At 51.4% G+C, this 18627-nt stretch overlaps 1 protein-coding gene across 1 annotated transcript in view; it reads right to left on the reverse strand.

The window, feature by feature from the left end:
- Positions 1–18627, reverse strand: part of CEP112 (centrosomal protein 112) — a 148861-nt gene that overhangs the window by 43940 nt on the left and 86294 nt on the right. The window contains exon 11 of the mRNA XM_040331451.1: positions 6994–7224. Within this exon, the coding sequence (XP_040187385.1) occupies positions 6994–7224 (231 nt within the window). The remainder of the gene's footprint in view (positions 1–6993; positions 7225–18627) is intronic.

An 18627-nucleotide genomic window follows, 5' to 3' on the forward strand; every position in this document is an offset into this window, starting at 1 on the left:
CCCATATATCCCCTATACACCCCCATATATCCCCTATACACCCTCCATATATCCCCTATACACCCTCCATATGTCCATATATCCCCTATACACCCCCCATATATCCCCTATACACCCCCATATATCCCCTATACACCCCCATATATCCCCTATACACCCTCCATATATCCCCTATACAACCTCCATATATCCCCTATACACCCTCCATATATCCCCTATACACCCCCATATATCCCCTATACACCCCCCATATATCCCCTATACACCCCCCATATATCCCCTATACACCCTCCATATATCCCCTATACACCCTCCATATATCCCCTATACACCCCCATATATCCACTATACACCCCCCATATATCCCCTATACACCCCCCATATATCCCCTATACACCCTCCATATATCCCCTATACACCCCCATATATCCCCTATACACCCTCCATATATCCCCTATACACCCCCCATATATCCCCTATACACCCCCATATATCCCCTATACACACTCCATAAATTCCCTATACACCCCCCATATATCCCCTATACACCCCCCATATATCCCCTATACACCCTCCATATATCCCCTATACACCCCCATATATCCCCTATACACACTCCATAAATTCCCTATACACCCCCCATATATCCCCTATACACCCCCATATATCCCCTATACACCCTCCATATATCCCTATACACCCTCCATATGTCCATATATCCCCTATACACCCCCCATATATCCCCTATACACCCCCATATATCCCCTATACACCCCCATATATCCCCTATACACCCTCCATATATCCCCTATACACCCTCCATATATCCCCTATACACCCCCATATATCCCCTATACACCCTCCATATATCCCCTATACACCCCCATATATCCCCTATACACCCTCCATATATCCCCTATACACCCCCATATATCCCCTATACACACTCCATAAATTCCCTATACACCCCCCATATATCCCCTATACACCCCCCATATATCCCCTATACACCCCCATATATCCCCTATACACCCTCCATATATCCCCTATACACCCTCCATATGTCCATATATCCCCTATACACCCCCCATATATCCCCTATACACCCCCCATATATCCCCTATACACCCCCCATATATCCCCTATACACCCTCCATATATCCCCTATACACCCTCCATATATCCCCTATACACCCCCATATATCCCCTATACACCCCCCATATATCCCCTATACACCCCCCATATATCCCCTATACACCCTCCATATATCCCCTATACACCCCCATATATCCCCTATACACCCTCCATATATCCCCTATACACCCTCCATATGTCCATATATCCCCTATACACCCCCCATATATCCCCTATACACCCCCCATATATCCCCTATACACCCCCCATATATCCCCTATACACCCCCCATATATCCCCTATACACCCCCATATATCCCCTATACACCCTCCATATATCCCCTATACACCCCCCATATATCCCCTATACACCCCCCATATATCCCCTATACACCCCCCATATATCCCCTATACACCCCCATATATCCCCTATACACCCTCCATATATCCCCTATACACCCCCCATATATCCCCTATACACCCCCCATATATCCCCTATACACCCCCCATATATCCCCTATACACCCCCCATATATCCCCTATACACCCCCATATATCCCCTATACACCCTCCATATATCCCCTATACACCCTCCATATGTCCATATATCCCCTATACACCCCCCATATATCCCCTATACACCCCCCATATATCCCCTATACACCCCCCATATATCCCCTATACACCCCCATATATCCCCTATACACCCTCCATATATCCCCTATACACCCTCCATATGTCCATATATCCCCTATACACCCTCCATATGTCCATATATCCCCTATACACCCTCCATATGTCCATATATCCCCTATACACCCCCCATATATCCCCTATACACCCCCATATATCCCCTATACACCCTCCATATATCCCCTATACACCCTCCATATGTCCATATATCGCCTATACACCCCCCATATATCCCCTATACACCCCCATATATCCCCTATACACCCTCCATATATCCCCTATACACCCCCATATATCCCCTATACACCCTCCATATATCCCCTATACACCCTCCATATGTCCATATATCCCCTATACACCCCCCATATGTCCATATATCCCCTATACACCCTCCATATGTCCATATATCCCCTATACACCCCCCATATGTCCATATATCCCCTATACACCCCCATATATCCCCTATACACCCTCCATATATCCCCTATACACCCTCCATATGTCCATATATCCCCTATACACCCCCCATATGTCCATATATCCCCTATACACCCTCCATATATCCCCTATACACCCTCCATATGTCCATATATCTCCTATACACCCCCCATATGTCCATATATCCCCTATACACCCCCATATATCCCCTATACACCCTCCATATATCCCCTATACACCCTCCATATGTCCATATATCCCCTATACACCCCCCATATATCCCCTATACACCCTTCATATGTCCATATATCTCCTATACACCCCCCATATGTCCATATATCCCCTATACACCCCCATATATCCCCTATACACCCTCCATATATCCCCTATACACCCTCCATATGTCCATATATCTCCTATACACCCCCCATATGTCCATATATCTCCTATACACCCTCCATATGTCCGTATATCCCCTATACACCCCCATATATCCCTTATACACCCTCCATATGTCCATATATCCCCTATACACCCCCATATATCCCCTATACACCCCCATATATCCCCTATACACCCCCATATGTCCACATATCCCCCATACACCCACATATGTCCATATATCCCCTATACACCCTCCATATGTCCATATATCCCCTATACACCCTCCATATGTCCATATATCCCCTATACACCCTCCATATGTCCCCTATACACCCTCCATATGTCCATATATCCCCTATACACCCCCATATATCCCCTATACACCTGCTATATGCCCCATTCATCCTCTAAATGCCCCCCATATGCCCCACACATTCCCTATACACTCTCAATAAGCCTAATACCTCCCCTTTACACCTTCCATACGACCCCCAGATGTCCTCATACAACCCCTATATGATCTAATTTCCCCCTATACACCCCCCATATTCTCTATACATCCCCAATCATCCCCTATACCCCCCCCCCCCATACACAGGGAGTACGATGAGCTCTGTGCAGCCAAAATTCCCTCCATTGTTTGATAGAAATATAATTTATAACCGTTTTACATTCCCTCTATTGTGAGGGGCCCGGCTCTGGGCCCCTGGGCTCCACCCAATGACAATTGCGCGATTGGATATGCAGCACTGATATGCAGCACTGATAGGCGGCACTAATGGGCACAGATAGATGGTACTGATGGGCACTGACAGGTGGCACTGACAAGCGGCTGTGATGGGCACTGGCAGGTGGCACTGATGATGAGGTACTGACAGGTGTTACTGTAGGGCACTGATTAGCAATGTGATGGGCACTGACTGGCACTGTGGTGGGCACTAATTGGCACTTTATTGGGCACTGACAGGCGATCCTGAGGGGGTCACTGACTGGCAGATGATGGGTAGCTTTTGGGTAACAGTGGTGGCACATCTGATGGGGGCTGTGCTTATAATCAATAAGCTGATTATCAGCACAGACCCCCCCCCCCCTTCTGACAAGGAGATCCGCCGATTGGCTCTTCCTGTCAGCGCAAACCGAAGAATGCCGTTTACCAGCACTTCCTGGTTCAAGCAATGATCAGCTGTGATTGGTCACCTCTGATAGAAGCTTCTTACCACGTGATCAGCTGTGACCAATCACAGCTGACAGAGGCTTCTTACCACAAAAGGAGATGCGGCGTGCCAGACTGACACACCGCACTCCCAATCACCTCGCTGCGCACCACCGCGGGCGCAAGCCTGGCATACGACGCCAAGTCAGGATAGCAGAACCACTTCCCGGCCGTCACTCCGCTATAGGCCGGGTGGGAAGTGGTTAATAAAGTGTGTCCAATGCCACATATTGAAGTGAAAACGAGGCCTAGAGGAGAAACTTGAAGAAGAAGAAAAGGAATGACCCCCGGTGAGTGCCATCCCCCGGTGAGTGCCGCCCCCCGGTGAGTGCCGACCCCGGTGAGGGCCGCCCCCCGGTGAGTGCCGCCCCCGGGTGAGTGCCGCCCCCCGGTGAGTGCCATCCCCCGGTGAGTGCCGTCCCCCGGTGAGTGTCGCCCACCGGTGAGTGCCGCCCCCGGTGAGTGCCGTCCCCCGGTGAGTGCCGTCCCCCCGACACAACCTAAACTGGTATAGATCAGTCTGGATGACGGCCGAGAGCAAAACCACCGGCAAGGAATTACAGGCAGTCCTGACTCCTGAGAAAGGATGAGCTGTGTCAGGGCCCCCACCTCTGCAGCGCACCCAGGCGCCACAGAGGTGGGGGCGCTGAAGCGCCAGAGTGCTCCCCTTCCGCCTCCTCCTCCTCTTCATGTCTTTGTCCAGGGGCAGCTCTCTCCGCCGGCAACTGACAGGAGCGGATCAGAGGAGGAGAGACTGTGCCGCGACCACTGTGTTTCCTGCCCAAGTCTATCCTCCCTCTCCCTCCTGTCAGAGGAGGAGCGCGAAGCAGCCGGAGACCATAGCGGCAATCTCTGACCATCTCCTGTACTATGTCTGCAGTCTCTGATCATCTCCTGTACTATGTCTGCAGTCTCTGATCATCTCCTGTACTATGTCTGCAGTCTCTGACCATCTCCTGTATCATGTCTGCAGTCTCTGATCATCTCCTGTACTATGTCTGCAGTCTCTGATCATCTCCTGTACTATGTCTGCAGTCTCTGATCATCTCCTGTACTATGTCTGCAGTCTCTGATCATCTCCTGTACTATGTCTGCAGTCTCTGATCATCTCCTGTACTATGTCTGCAGTCTCTGACATCTCCTGTACTATGTCTGCAGTCTCTGATCATCTCCTGTACTATGTCTGCAGTCTCTGATCATCTCCTGTACTATGTCTGCAGTCTCTGACCATCTCCTGTATTATGTCTGCAGTCTCTGATCATCTCCTGTACTATGTCTGCAGTCTCTGACCATCTCCTGTACTATGTCTGCAGTCTCTGATCATCTCCTGTACTATGTCTGCAGTCTCTGATCATCTCCTGTACTATGTCTGCAGTCTCTGATCATCTCCTGTACTATGTCTGCAGTCTCTGATCATCTCCTGTACTATGTCTGCAGTCTCTGACATCTCCTGTACTATGTCTGCAGTCTCTGATCATCTCCTGTACTATGTCTGCAGTCTCTGATCATCTCCTGTACTATGTCTGCAGTCTCTGACCATCTCCTGTATTATGTCTGCAGTCTCTGATCATCTCCTGTACTATGTCTGCAGTCTCTGACCATCTCCTGTATTATGTCTGCAGTCTCTGATCATCTCCTGTATCATGTCTGCAGTCTCTGATCATCTCCTGTACTATGTCTGCAGTCTCTGACCATCTCCTGTACTGTGTCTGCAGTCTCTGATCATCTCCTGTATGATGTCTGCAGTCTCTGACCATCTCCTGTATTATGTCTGCAGTCTCTGATCATCTCCTGTACTATGTCTGCAGTCTCTGATCATCTCCTGTACTATGTCTGCAGTCTCTGATCATCTCCTGTACTATGTCTGCAGTCTCTGATCATCTTCTGTACCATGTCTGCAGTCTCTGACCATCTCCTGTACTATGTCTGCAGTCTCTGACCATCTCCTGTACCATGTCTGCAGTCTCTGACCATCTCCTGTATTATGTCTGCAGTCTCTGACCATTTCCTGTACTGTCTGCAGTCTCTGACCATCTCCTGTACTATGTCTGCAGTCTCTGACCATCTCCTGTACTATGTCTGCAGTCTCTGATTGTCTCCTGTACTATGTCTGCAGTCTCTGACCATCTTCTGTACCATGTCTGCAGTCTCTGATCATCTCCTGTACTATGTCTGCAGTCTCTGACCATCTCCTGTACTATGTCTGCAGTCTCTGATCATCTCCTGTTTTATATGTCTGCAGTCTCTGATCATCTCCTGTACTATGTCTGCAGTCTCTGACCATCTCCTGTATTATGTCTGCAGTCTCTGACCATCTCCTGTACTATGTCTGCAGTCTCTGACCATCTCCTGTACTATGTCTGCAGTCTCTGACCATCTCCTGTACTATGTCTGCAGTCTCTGATCATCTCCTGTATTATGTCTGCAGTCTCTGACCATCTCCTGTACTATGTCTGCAGTCTCTGATCATCTCCTGTATTATGTCTGCAGTCTCTGACCATCTCCTGTATCATGTCTGCAGTCTCTGACCATCTCCTGTACTATGTCTGCAGTCTCTGACCATCTCCTGTACTATGTCTGCAGTCTCTGACCATCTCCTGTACTATGTCTGCAGTCTCTGATCATCTCCTGTACTATGTCTGCAGTCTCTGATCATCTCCTGTATTATGTCTGCAGTCTCTGATCATCTCCTGTATTATGTCTGCAGTCTCTGACCATCTCCTGTATTATCTCTGCAGTCTCTGACCATCTCCTGTATTATGTCTGCAGTCTCTGACCATCTCCTGTACTATGTCTGCAGTCTCTGATCATCTCCTGTACTATGTCTGCAGTCTCTGACCATCTCCTGTATTATGTCTGCAGTCTCTGATCATCTCCTGTATTATGTCTGCAGTCTCTGACCATCTCCTGTATTATGTCTGCAGTCTCTGATCATCTCCTGTATTATGTCTGCAGTCTCTGACCATCTCCTGTACTATGTCTGCAGTCTCTGACCATGTGGGGGCATCAGAAATATTTCTGCACCCAGGCGTCTGTGACCCTAGGATCGGTCCTGAGCTGTGTGTACCGAGGGCCTCACCTTCTCCAGGGCCTCACCTTCTCCAGGGCCTCACCTTCTCCAGGGCCTTACCTTCTCCAGGGCCTCCTGGGTCTGGGCGCTGTGTTTCTTCTGAAGCTCTATCCTGGTGCTCTCCGTCTCCTTTCTCATTTTGCTGAGCGCCATCTGATGTTCCTGAGCCGCCCTCGCCCTCTCCTCCTCCCGCAGGTGTCCCAGTTCCAGGAGCTGCTGCTTGCGCTGCGCGTTCACCTGGATAAGCTCCTCCTTCAGCTTGTAGACCTGGGCCTCCAACTCCGAGATGGTCTGTAGAGGAGAGAATGGAGGTCAGAGGACAGAAGACCCCCGATGGACTGTACTAATAGCTGAGGGGGGGGGGGGGGGACACTTCCAGCTAAATTCCCAATACAGCGGAACCTCGGATTACGAGGATAATCCGCTCCAGGAGAACGCTTGTAATCCAGAACGCTTGCATATCAAAGCGAGTTTCCCCATAGAAGTCAATGGAAACGAAAATAATTTTTTCTGCATTGACTTCAATGGCATGCAATACCGCATGTGGCCAGAGGTGGGGGGCACTGGAGAGCCTCGGAGGTGGGCTGACCTCGGAAACCCTCGGAAACACTGAGTATTTCCAAATGGCTCCGATCGGCTCTGGCGCCACACCCCCCCCCCCACAATTCAGGCCATATGCGGTACTGCACACCCCATTCGCTTTAAAAATGTTGCTTGTCTTTCAAAATGCTCGTTAACCGAGGTTCCACTGTACTTATCTTCCCTACCTTCGTAATCCCCCTCCCCCACCCTAATGCCCCCAATCCCCCCTTTTCTCCTCAGCCAATGGTGAAGTCATTTCATTGTTCAGTGTGGCCGTCTACCAGCCAGGCCTCCTGGACGGAACTCAGAGAACCCGACCAGCCCTGTACCTGGAAGTGTCCCCACAGAGCGCCATCCAAACATCCCATCTAATGAGCCGGGCCCTCTGATCCCTTCCTGTATTGAATTGTATTGTAACTCTACTGTCTTTCCTGATGTTGTAAAGCGCTGCGCAAACTGTTGGCGCTTTATAAATCCTGTATAATAATAATAATACATTCATAACGAGGGAGCGATCGATATCCCGACATCAACAGCCTGAGGGCCAAACAACGCACAACACTTGTATATTCTGTGTGAGCCGAGCATCAATGTGCCGATCGCCAACCCCACCGCAACATAGCGTCACCCCTACAGACACAATGGTGCACACACACACACACACACAGACACACAATGGCGCGCACACACACAATGGCGCGCACACACACAATGGCGCACAAACAGTGGCGCACACATACACACACAATGGCGCACAGACACACAATGGCGCACACACATACACAATGGCGCACACACACAATGGCACACACATACATAATGGCGCACACACAATGGCGCACACACTGGCGCACACACACAAAGGCACACACACAGTGGCGCACACACACACAGTGGCGCACACACACACATAATGGTGTGCACACACACACACACAATGGCGCACACACAATGGCGCACACACACACAGTGGCGCACACACACACACAGAGGCACACACACATAATGGTGTGCACACACACACACAATGGCGCACACACAATGGCGCACACACACGCACACAGTGGCGCACACACACAAAGGCGCACACACACACAGTGGCGCACACACACACAGAGGCACGCACACACACAAAGGCACGCACACACACAAAGGCACACACACAGTGGCGCACACACACAGAGGCACACACACAGTGGCGCACACACACAGAGGCACACACACAGTGGCGCACACACACACAGAGGCACACACACATAATGGTGTGCACACACACACACAATGGCGCACACACAATGGCGCACACACACGCACACAGTGGCGCACACACACAAAGGCGCACACACACACAGTGGCGCACACACACACAGAGGCACGCACACACACAAAGGCACACACACAATGGCTCACACACACACACACAATGGCGCACACACAATGGCGCGCACACACACACAGTGGCCCCGCTCTCTCCTCCGCAGGCTCCTCTCCTTCTCTTTTTATGTAAAGCTATAAAAGTTTCCTTTAGGAAAGCAGAACATCAAAGTTCAGAGCTGGAAGAGAGGAAAGAATAACACGCTTTGATTACTCCGCCATTGGAGGAAAACAGCTCGCCGTTAACCCCTTCGTCTCCGCTCTGCGCCAACGTCACCCTCCCCCCGGCTGGAGGATACAACTATTCGCTGACTCGCAAAATTGACGCCGACGAAAGATCACGGGATGGGCAAAGGCGAGGAGTAGCCAATAAGAAGGCCAGGCCTCGCCGTTCTACCAGATCCTCCATCTTTTTATATTTGTCCTTAAAGTGAAAACAAAATGGGCATCACTGAAATGATAGAACACCCACCTCTGGTCACATGATCTCTGGAAGGAGGTGCAGGGCAGGGTGGCCTCTCCTCCATGCCATGGCAGTGACTATCAGGAGGAAAATCTGCCTGACAACAGTGAAGCCAAAAACACAACAAGCACCAAGACTCTTCCCGGATGGGTTCCCTAGGGTGCCAAGAACCCAGAATACCCGACCAGCTGTAAACAGGCCTCAGAATTTGGACCAATTGTAGGGTTGTTGTCTGGGACCCCCAAGTGTCAGGGTGTCATTGTTCTGGACCCCAAGTGCCAGTGTGTCATTGTTCTGGATCCCCAAGTGTCAGTGTGTCATTGTTCTGGACCCCCAAGTGTCAGGGTGTCATTGTTCTGGACCCCCAAGTGTCAGGGTGTCATTGTTCTGGACCCCCAAGTGTCAGGGTGTCATTGTTCTGGATCCCCCAAGGGTCAGTGTGTCATTGTTCTGGACCCCCAAGTGTCAGGGTGTCATTGTTCTGGGACCCCCAAGTGTCAGGGTGTCATTGTTCTGGACCCCCAAGTGTCAGTGTGTCATTGTTCTGGGACCCCCAAGTGTCAGGGTGTCATTGTTCTGGATCCCCAAGTGTCAGGGTGTCATTGTTCTGGACCCCCAAGTGTCAGGGTGTCATTGTTCTGGGACCCCAAGTGTCAGGGTGTCATTGTTCTGGACCCCCAAGTGTCAGGGTGTCATTGTTCTGGACCCCCAAGTGTCAGTGTGTCATTGTTCTGGACCCCCAAGTGTCAGGGTGTCATTGTTCTGGATCCCCAAGTGTCAGGGTGTCATTGTTCTGGACCCCCAAGTGTCAGGGTGTCATTGTTCTGGGACCCCCAAGTGTCAGGGTGTCATTGTTCTGGACCCCCAAGTGTCAGGGTGTCATTGTTCTGGGGCCCCAAGTGTCAGGGTGTCATTGTTCTGGATCCCCCAAGTGTCAGGGTGTCATTGTTCTGGACCCCCAAGTGTCAGGGTGTCATTGTTCTGGACCCCCAAGTGTCAGGGTGTCATTGTTCTGGATCCCCAAGTGTCAGGGTGTCATTGTTGGTCTCCCAAGTGTCGGGTGTCATTGTTCTGGGACCCCCAAGTGTCAGGGTGTCATTGTTCTGGGACCCCCAAGTGTCAGGGTGTCATTGTTCTGGACCCCCAAGTGTCAGGGTGTCATTGTTCTGGATCCCCAAGTGTCAGGGTGTCATTGTTCTGGATCCCCAAGTGTCAGGGTGTCATTGTTCTGGGACCCCCAAGTGTCAGGGTGTCATTGTTCTGGACCCCCAAGTGTCAGGGTGTCATTGTTCTGGACCCCCAAGTGTCAGTGTGTCATTGGTCTGGGACCCCCAAGTGTCAGTGTGTCATTGTTCTGGGACCCCCAAGTGTCAGTGTGTCATTGTTCTGGACCCCCAAGTGTCAGGGTGTCATTGTTCTGGACCCCCAAGTGTCAGGGTGTCATTGTTCTGGGACCCCCAAGTGTCAGGGTGTCATTGTTCTGGGACCCCAAGTGTCAGGGTGTCATTGTTCTGGACCCCCAAGTGTCAGGGTGTCATTGTTCTGGACCCCCAAGTGTCAGGGTGTCATTGTTCTGGACCCCCAAGTGTCAGGGTGTCATTGTTCTGGACCCCCAAGTGTCAGTGTGTCATTGTTCTGGACCCCCAAGTGTCAGGGTGTCATTGTTCTGGACCCCCAAGTGTCAGTGTGACATTGTTCTGGGTCCCCAAGTGTCAGGGTGTCATTGTTCTGGACCCCCAAGTGTCAGTGTGTCATTGTTCTGAGCCCCCCAAGTGTCGGGTGTCATTGTTCTGAGCCCCCCAAGTGTCGGGGGGTCATTGTTCTGGGACCCCCAAGTGTCGGGGTGTCATTGTTCTGAGCCCCCCAAGTGTCGGGTGTCATTGTTCTGGACCCCCAAGTGTCAGGGTGTCATTGTTCTGGACCCCCAAGTGTCAGGGTGTCATTGTTCTGGATCTCCAAGTGTCAGGGTGTCATTGTTCTGGGCCCCCAAGTGTCAGGGTGTCATTGTTCTGGGACCCCCAAGTGTCGGGGTGTCAATGTTCTGGACCCCCAAGTGTCAGTGTGTCATTGTTCTGGGACCCCAAGTGTCAGGGTGTCATTGTTCTGGACCCCCAAGTGTCGGGGTGTCATTGTTCTGGGACCCCCAAGTGTCAGGGTGTCATTGTTCTGGGACCCCCAAGTGTCAGGGTGTCATTGTTCTGGACCCCCAAGTGTCAGTGTGTCATTGTTCTGGGACCCCCAAGTGTCAGTGTGTCATTGTTCTGGACCCCCAAGTGTCAGGGTGTCATTGTTCTGGGACCCCCAAGTGTCAGGGTGTCATTGTTCTGGACCCCCAAGTGTCAGGGTGTCATTGTTCTGGGACCCCCAAGTGTCAGGGTGTCATTGTTCTGGACCCCCAAGTGTCAGGGTGTCATTGTTCTGGACCCCCAAGTGTCAGTGTGTCATTGTTCTGGACCCCCAAGTGTCAGGGTGTCATTGTTCTGGACCCCCAAGTGTCAGTGTGACATTGTTCTGGGTCCCCAAGTGTCAGGGTGTCATTGTTCTGGACCCCCAAGTGTCAGTGTGTCATTGTTCTGAGCCCCCCAAGTGTCGGGGTGTCATTGTTCTGAGCCCCCCAAGTGTCGGGGGGTCATTGTTCTGGGACCCCCAAGTGTCGGGGTGTCATTGTTCTGAGCCCCCCAAGTGTCGGGTGTCATTGTTCTGGACCCCCAAGTGTCAGGGTGTCATTGTTCTGGATCCCCCAAGTGTCAGGGTGTCATTGTTCTGGATCTCCAAGTGTCAGGGTGTCATTGTTCTGGGACCCCCAAGTGTCAGTGTGTCATTGTTCTGAGCCCCCCAAGTGTCGGGGTGTCATTGTTCTGAGCCCCCCAAGTGTCAGGGTGTCATTGTTCTGGGACCCCCAAGTGTCAGGGTGTCATTGTTCTGGACCCCCAAGTGTCAGGGTGTCATTGTTCTGGATCCCCAAGTGTCAGGGTGTCATTGTTCTGGACCCCCAAGTGTCAGGGTGTCATTGTTCTGGGACCCCCAAGTGTCAGGTTGTCATTGTTCTGGACCCCCAAGTGTCAGTGTGTCATTGTTCTGGACCCCCAAGTGTCAGGGTGTCATTGTTCTGGGACCCCCAAGTGTCAGTGTGTCATTGTTCTGGGACCCCAAGTGTCAGGGTGTCATTGTTCTGGACCCCCAAGTGTCAGGGTGTCATTGTTCTGGACCCCCAAGTGTCAGGGTGTCATTGTTCTGGACCCCCAAGTGTCAGGGTGTCATTGTTCTGGACCCCCAAGTGTCAGGGTGTCATTGTTCTGGACCCTCAAGTGTCAGGGTGTCATTGTTCTGGATCCCCAAGTGTCAGGGTGTCATTGTTCTGGGGATCTCCCAAGTGTCAGGGTGTCATTGTTCTGGACCCCCAAGTGTCAGTGTGTCATTGTTCTGGGACCCCCAAGTGTCAGGGTGTCATTGTTCTGGGACCCCCAAGTGTCAGGGTGTCATTGTTCTGGGACCCCCAAGTGTCAGGGTGTCATTGTTCTGGTGCCCCCAAGTGTCAGGGTGTCATTGTTCTGGGCCCCCAAGTGTCTAGGTGTCATTGTTCTGGACCCTCAAGTGTCAGGGTGTCATTGTCCTGGGACCCCCAAGTGTCAGGGTGTCATTGTTCTGGACCCCCAAGTGTCAGTGTGTCATTGTTCTGGATCCCCCAAGTGTCAGTGTGTCATTGTTCTGGGACCCCCAAGTGTCAGGGTGTCATTGTTCTGGGACCCCCAAGTGTCAGGGTGTCATTGTTCTGGACCCCCAAGTGTCAGGGTGTCATTGTTCTGGATCCCCAAGTGCCAGTGTGTCATTGTTCTGGATCCCCAAGTGTCAGTGTGTCATTGTTCTGGACCCCCAAGTGTCAGGGTGTCATTGTTCTGGACCCCCAAGTGTCAGGGTGTCATTGTTCTGGACCCCCAAGTGTCAGGGTGTCATTGTTCTGGATCCCCCAAGGGTCAGTGTGTCATTGTTCTGGACCCCCAAGTGTCAGGGTGTCATTGTTCTGGGACCCCAAGTGTCAGGGTGTCATTGTTCTGGACCCCCAAGTGTCAGTGTGTCATTGTTCTGGACCCCCAAGTGTCAGGGTGTCATTGTTCTGGGACCCCCAAGTGTCAGGGTGTCATTGTTCTGGACCCCCAAGTGTCAGTGTGTCATTGTTCTGGGACCCCCAAGTGTCAGGGTGTCATTGTTCTGGATCCCCAAGTGTCAGGGTGTCATTGTTCTGGACCCCCAAGTGTCAGGGTGTCATTGTTCTGGGACCCCAAGTGTCAGGGTGTCATTGTTCTGGACCCCCAAGTGTCAGGGTGTCATTGTTCTGGACCCCCAAGTGTCAGTGTGTCATTGTTCTGGACCCCCAAGTGTCAGGGTGTCATTGTTCTGGATCCCCAAGTGTCAGGGTGTCATTGTTCTGGACCCCCAAGTGTCAGGGTGTCATTGTTCTGGGACCCCCAAGTGTCAGGGTGTCATTGTTCTGGGGCCCCAAGTGTCAGGGTGTCATTGTTCTGGATCCCCCAAGTGTCAGGGTGTCATTGTTCTGGTCCCCCAAGTGTCAGGGTGTCATTGTTCTGGACCCCCAAGTGTCAGGGTGTCATTGTTCTGGATCCCCAAGTGTCAGGGTGTCATTGTTCTGGATCCCCAAGTGTCAGGGTGTCATTGTTGGTCTCCCAAGTGTCGGGTGTCATTGTTCTGGGACCCCCAAGTGTCAGGGTGTCATTGTTCTGGGACCCCCAAGTGTCAGGGTGTCATTGTTCTGGACCCCCAAGTGTCAGGGTGTCATTGTTCTGGATCCCCAAGTGTCAGGGTGTCATTGTTCTGGATCCCCCAAGTGTCAGGGTGTCATTGTTCTGGGACCCCCAAGTGTCAGGGTGTCATTGTTCTGGGACCCCCAAGTGTCAGGGTGTCATTGTTCTGGACCCCCAAGTGTCAGTGTGTCATTGGTCTGGGACCCCCAAGTGTCAGTGTGTCATTGTTCTGGGACCCCCAAGTGTCAGTGTGTCATTGTTCTGGACCCCCAAGTGTCAGGGTGTCATTGTTCTGGACCCCCAAGTGTCAGGGTGTCATTGTTCTGGGACCCCCAAGTGTCAGGGTGTCATTGTTCTGGGACCCCAAGTGTCAGGGTGTCATTGTTCTGGACCCCCAAGTGTCAGGGTGTCATTGTTCTGGACCCCCAAGTGTCAGGGTGTCATTGTTCTGGATCTCCAAGTGTCAGGGTGTCATTGTTCTGGGCCCCCAAGTGTCAGGGTGTCATTGTTCTGGGACCCCCAAGTGTCGGGGTGTCAATGTTCTGGACCCCCAAGTGTCAGTGTGTCATTGTTCTGGGACCCCAAGTGTCAGGGTGTCATTGTTCTGGACCCCCAAGTGTCGGGGTGTCATTGTTCTGGGACCCCCAAGTGTCAGGGTGTCATTGTTCTGGGACCCCCAAGTGTCAGGGTGTCATTGTTCTGGACCCCCAAGTGTCAGGGTGTCATTGTTCTGGGGATCCCCCAAGTGTCAGGGTGTCATTTCTGAGCGCACATTATTATTGATTCCCCAGAAGAGATGACAATCCCCCCTCTCGGCACACATCAATGATTATAAACCCCAATCACACGATGGAATCTCTGACATCTCGCTGTCTGTGTCCCGGCCACACAGTGAAGAATTATCTCGGAGGTGACAGTCAGAGAACACGGAACCGTCACCTCCGCACAGAAATGCGCTTTTCTTAATGTCACTAAAATGCACAAAGACTAATAACTCCCCGCCGGGATCCTCACTACATCCCCCGATTGTCTCAGCGCTCCGCTAATTGCAGCCAGGCAGACAAATGAATCCGTTTATTAAACCCAATTTCTAATATCTGGAGGTGACGAGAATATTAGAGCCGGTCTGTCTTCATTAAAGAGCAGAACGTCATTCCTGGAGAGAGATTCAGAAACATGGAGGACCTCCAGGAGGAAGTGACATCACTGGTGAGATCCCGCCTTGAGTATAGTGACCAGGTCTATACAACCCATCTCCACACACAGGAAGTGACATCACTGTTGAGATCCCGCCTAGAGTATAGTGACCAGGTCTATACAACCCATCTCCACACACAGGAAGTGACATCACTGGTGAGATCCCGCCTAGAGTATAGTGACCGGTTCTATACAACCCATCTCCACACACAGGAAGTGACATCACTGGTGAGATCCCGCCTAGAGTATAGTGACCGGTTCTATACAACCCATCTCCACACACAGGAAGTGACATCACTGCTGAGATCCCGCCTAGAGTATAGTGACCGGTTCTGTACAACCCATCTCCACACACAGGAAGTGACATCACTGGTGAGATCCCGCCTTGAGTATAGTGACCAGGTCTATACAACCCATCTCCACACACAGGAAGTGACATCACTGGTGAGATCCCGCCTAGAGTATAGTGACCAGGTCTATACAACCCATCTCCACACACAGGAAGTGACATCACTGGTGAGATCCCGCCTAGAGTATAGTGACCAGGTCTATACAACCCATCTCCACACACAGGAAGTGACATCACTGGTGAGATCCCGCCTAGAGTATAGTGACCAGGTCTATACAACCCATCTCCACACACAGGAAGTGACATCACTGGTGAGATCCCGCCTAGAGTATAGTGACCAGGTCTATACAACCCATCTCCACACACAGGAAGTGACATCACTGGTGAGATCCCGCCTAGAGTATAGTGACCAGGTCTATACAACCCATCTCCACACACAGGAAGTGACATCACTGGTGAGATCCCGCCTAGAGGATAGTGACCGGTTCTATACAACCCATCTCCACACACAGGAAGTGACATCACTGGTGAGATCCCGCCTAGAGTATAGTGACCGGTTCTATACAACCCATCTCCACACACAGGAAGTGACATCACTGGTGAGATCCCGCCTAGAGGATAGTGACCGGTTCTATACAACCCATCTCCACACACAGGAAGTGACATCACTGGTGAGATCCCGCCTAGAGTATAGTGACCGGTTCTATACAACCCATCTCCACACACAGGAAGTGACATCACTGGTGAGATCCCGCCTAGAGGATAGTGACCGGTTCTATACAACCCATCTCCACACACAGGAAGTGACATCACTGGTGAGATCCCGCCTAGAGTATAGTGACCGGTTCTATACAACCCATCTCCACACACAGGAAGTGACATCACTGGTGAGATCCCGCCTAGAGTATAGTGACCGGTTCTATACAACCCATCTCCACACACAGGAAGTGACATCACTGGTGAGATCCCGCCTAGAGTATAGTGACCGGTTCTATACAACCCATCTCCACACACAGGAAGTGACATCACTGGTGAGATCCCGCCTAGAGTATAGTGACCGGTTCTATACAACCCATCTCCACACACAGGAAGTGACATCACTGGTGAGATCCCACCTAGAGTATAGTGACCAGGTCTATACAACTCATCTCCACACAGAGGAAGTGACATCAGTTCCCATCTAAAGTATAGAGACCCATTCCATACAATAGATCAGGGGTGTCAAACTCAATTTCATCGCAGACTCCTCCCATGTACAGACCTCTGCCCACCTACATGGTATGCCATCCTGAGACCTCTGCCCACCTACATGGTGCGTCACCCTGAGACCTCTGCCCACCTACATGGTATGTCACCCTGAGACCTCTGCCCATCTACATGGTGCAGTCATCTGTAAACAATAACGCAGAGCTGGGCAGCATTAGTAGCAGCACTTCACACTGAGATATCAGGACACAGCACGGTACTAAAACTTCAAGGGAATTTAAACTGGGATAGTTGGCAAGTATGAGGCATCTGCTTTGGGCCCCACAACAATGACAAGGCCCAGGGCAGCTTCCCCTTTTGCCCTGCCTTAAAGACGGCTCTGGTCTCAGCAGGTGTATCCACTGCGAGAGATTACAGAATTATGTATTACATTTATATTTGGGGGGGGGGCATCTCCCCATTAATATCCATGAAGGATGAAATCATTTCACACCTAGTTTACACGATGACTGGAAATTCTCCCCATCCCCCCACCGCTCTGGCAGAACAATAAATGTGTTTTCTCCCGCATTAAGCGCCGCCTGTAATGTGCGAAGAGGCACGCGGCATACCAATGAGCCGGCGCGCACTGGCACGCCGCTTGGCATCTCTCCGGTTTTTTAATTTCAGAACTAAGCTCCTGCAGGATGAAAGGATTCTCACGGCTCGCCAGAAAATTAGCGAACGCCACATTTGCGAGTCGAGAAGGATAGAAAATAATAAAATCTACGTTGTGCGCGTATAAAAGGTGGATTTGTGGGGTCTGAGGAGGGCTTTGTAGTGGCAGCGCGCGATGTGTGCGCCAGATTAGTCCCTTTTCATGTGTCTGGTGCCCGTCTCCTTCAGAACCTTTTTCTCTTTAAAGTCTCCTCTTTGATTCGCACAATTTTCAGGCAGACCGCCGCAGCTGGGTGGCTGAAGGACGGCGTCATTTAAAAACCAAACATCTTTCCGAAAAAACTTGAAAGACGAGACGGTAATTAAAAAAAACGGGGCATAAAAGAACGGCAACGGGATAATATTTTTTAATGGCAGTTCAAAAGGGCCACAGATGTCAGAGACTTTGAAGAAATTAGAAGGCCGATCCATTAAAGCGATCGCTCGAGAGGTGAAACGCTCTTTTATTATCATCGCGACGAGCGAAGAGAGACGCGAGGGGACCGCGCTCTGCTTCTCATCTGGGAAAACTTTATTCGCGGCATTAATGGAAGGAACGGCGACGTGTTTGTGAACGGACATCTTGCAGGTCAGGTGCGGGATGGGGGGGGGGCGGATTTCAATTTCCTGTCCACCCATCCCAACAGAAGGGGCCCCCGGGGGCCAGCATGGTGACATACAACCACCGGACACTTTATTAGGTTCAATTGGTTGGCAACACAAATTGCCAAATCACGTGGCAGCAACTCGAGGCTTTTAGGCCCATCAAATGCAGACACTGTGCCCATCAAGCGCAGCCACTGTGCCCATCAAATGCAGCCACTGTGCCCATCAAACGCAGCCACTGTGTCCATCAAACGCAGCCACTGTGCCCATCAAATGCAGCCACTGAGCCCATCAAATGCAGCCACTGAGCCATCAAACGCAGCCACTGTGCCATCAAACGCAGCCACTGTGCCATCAAATGCAGACACTGTGCCCACCAAACGCAGCCACTGTGCCCATCAAACGCAGCCACTGTGTCCATCAAACGCAGCCACTGTGCCCATCAAATGCAGCCACTGAGC

Source organism: Rana temporaria, chromosome 12 (genome assembly GCF_905171775.1).
Source record: "Rana temporaria chromosome 12, aRanTem1.1, whole genome shotgun sequence".
In the NCBI taxonomy this organism is placed as follows: Eukaryota; Metazoa; Chordata; class Amphibia; order Anura; family Ranidae; genus Rana; species Rana temporaria.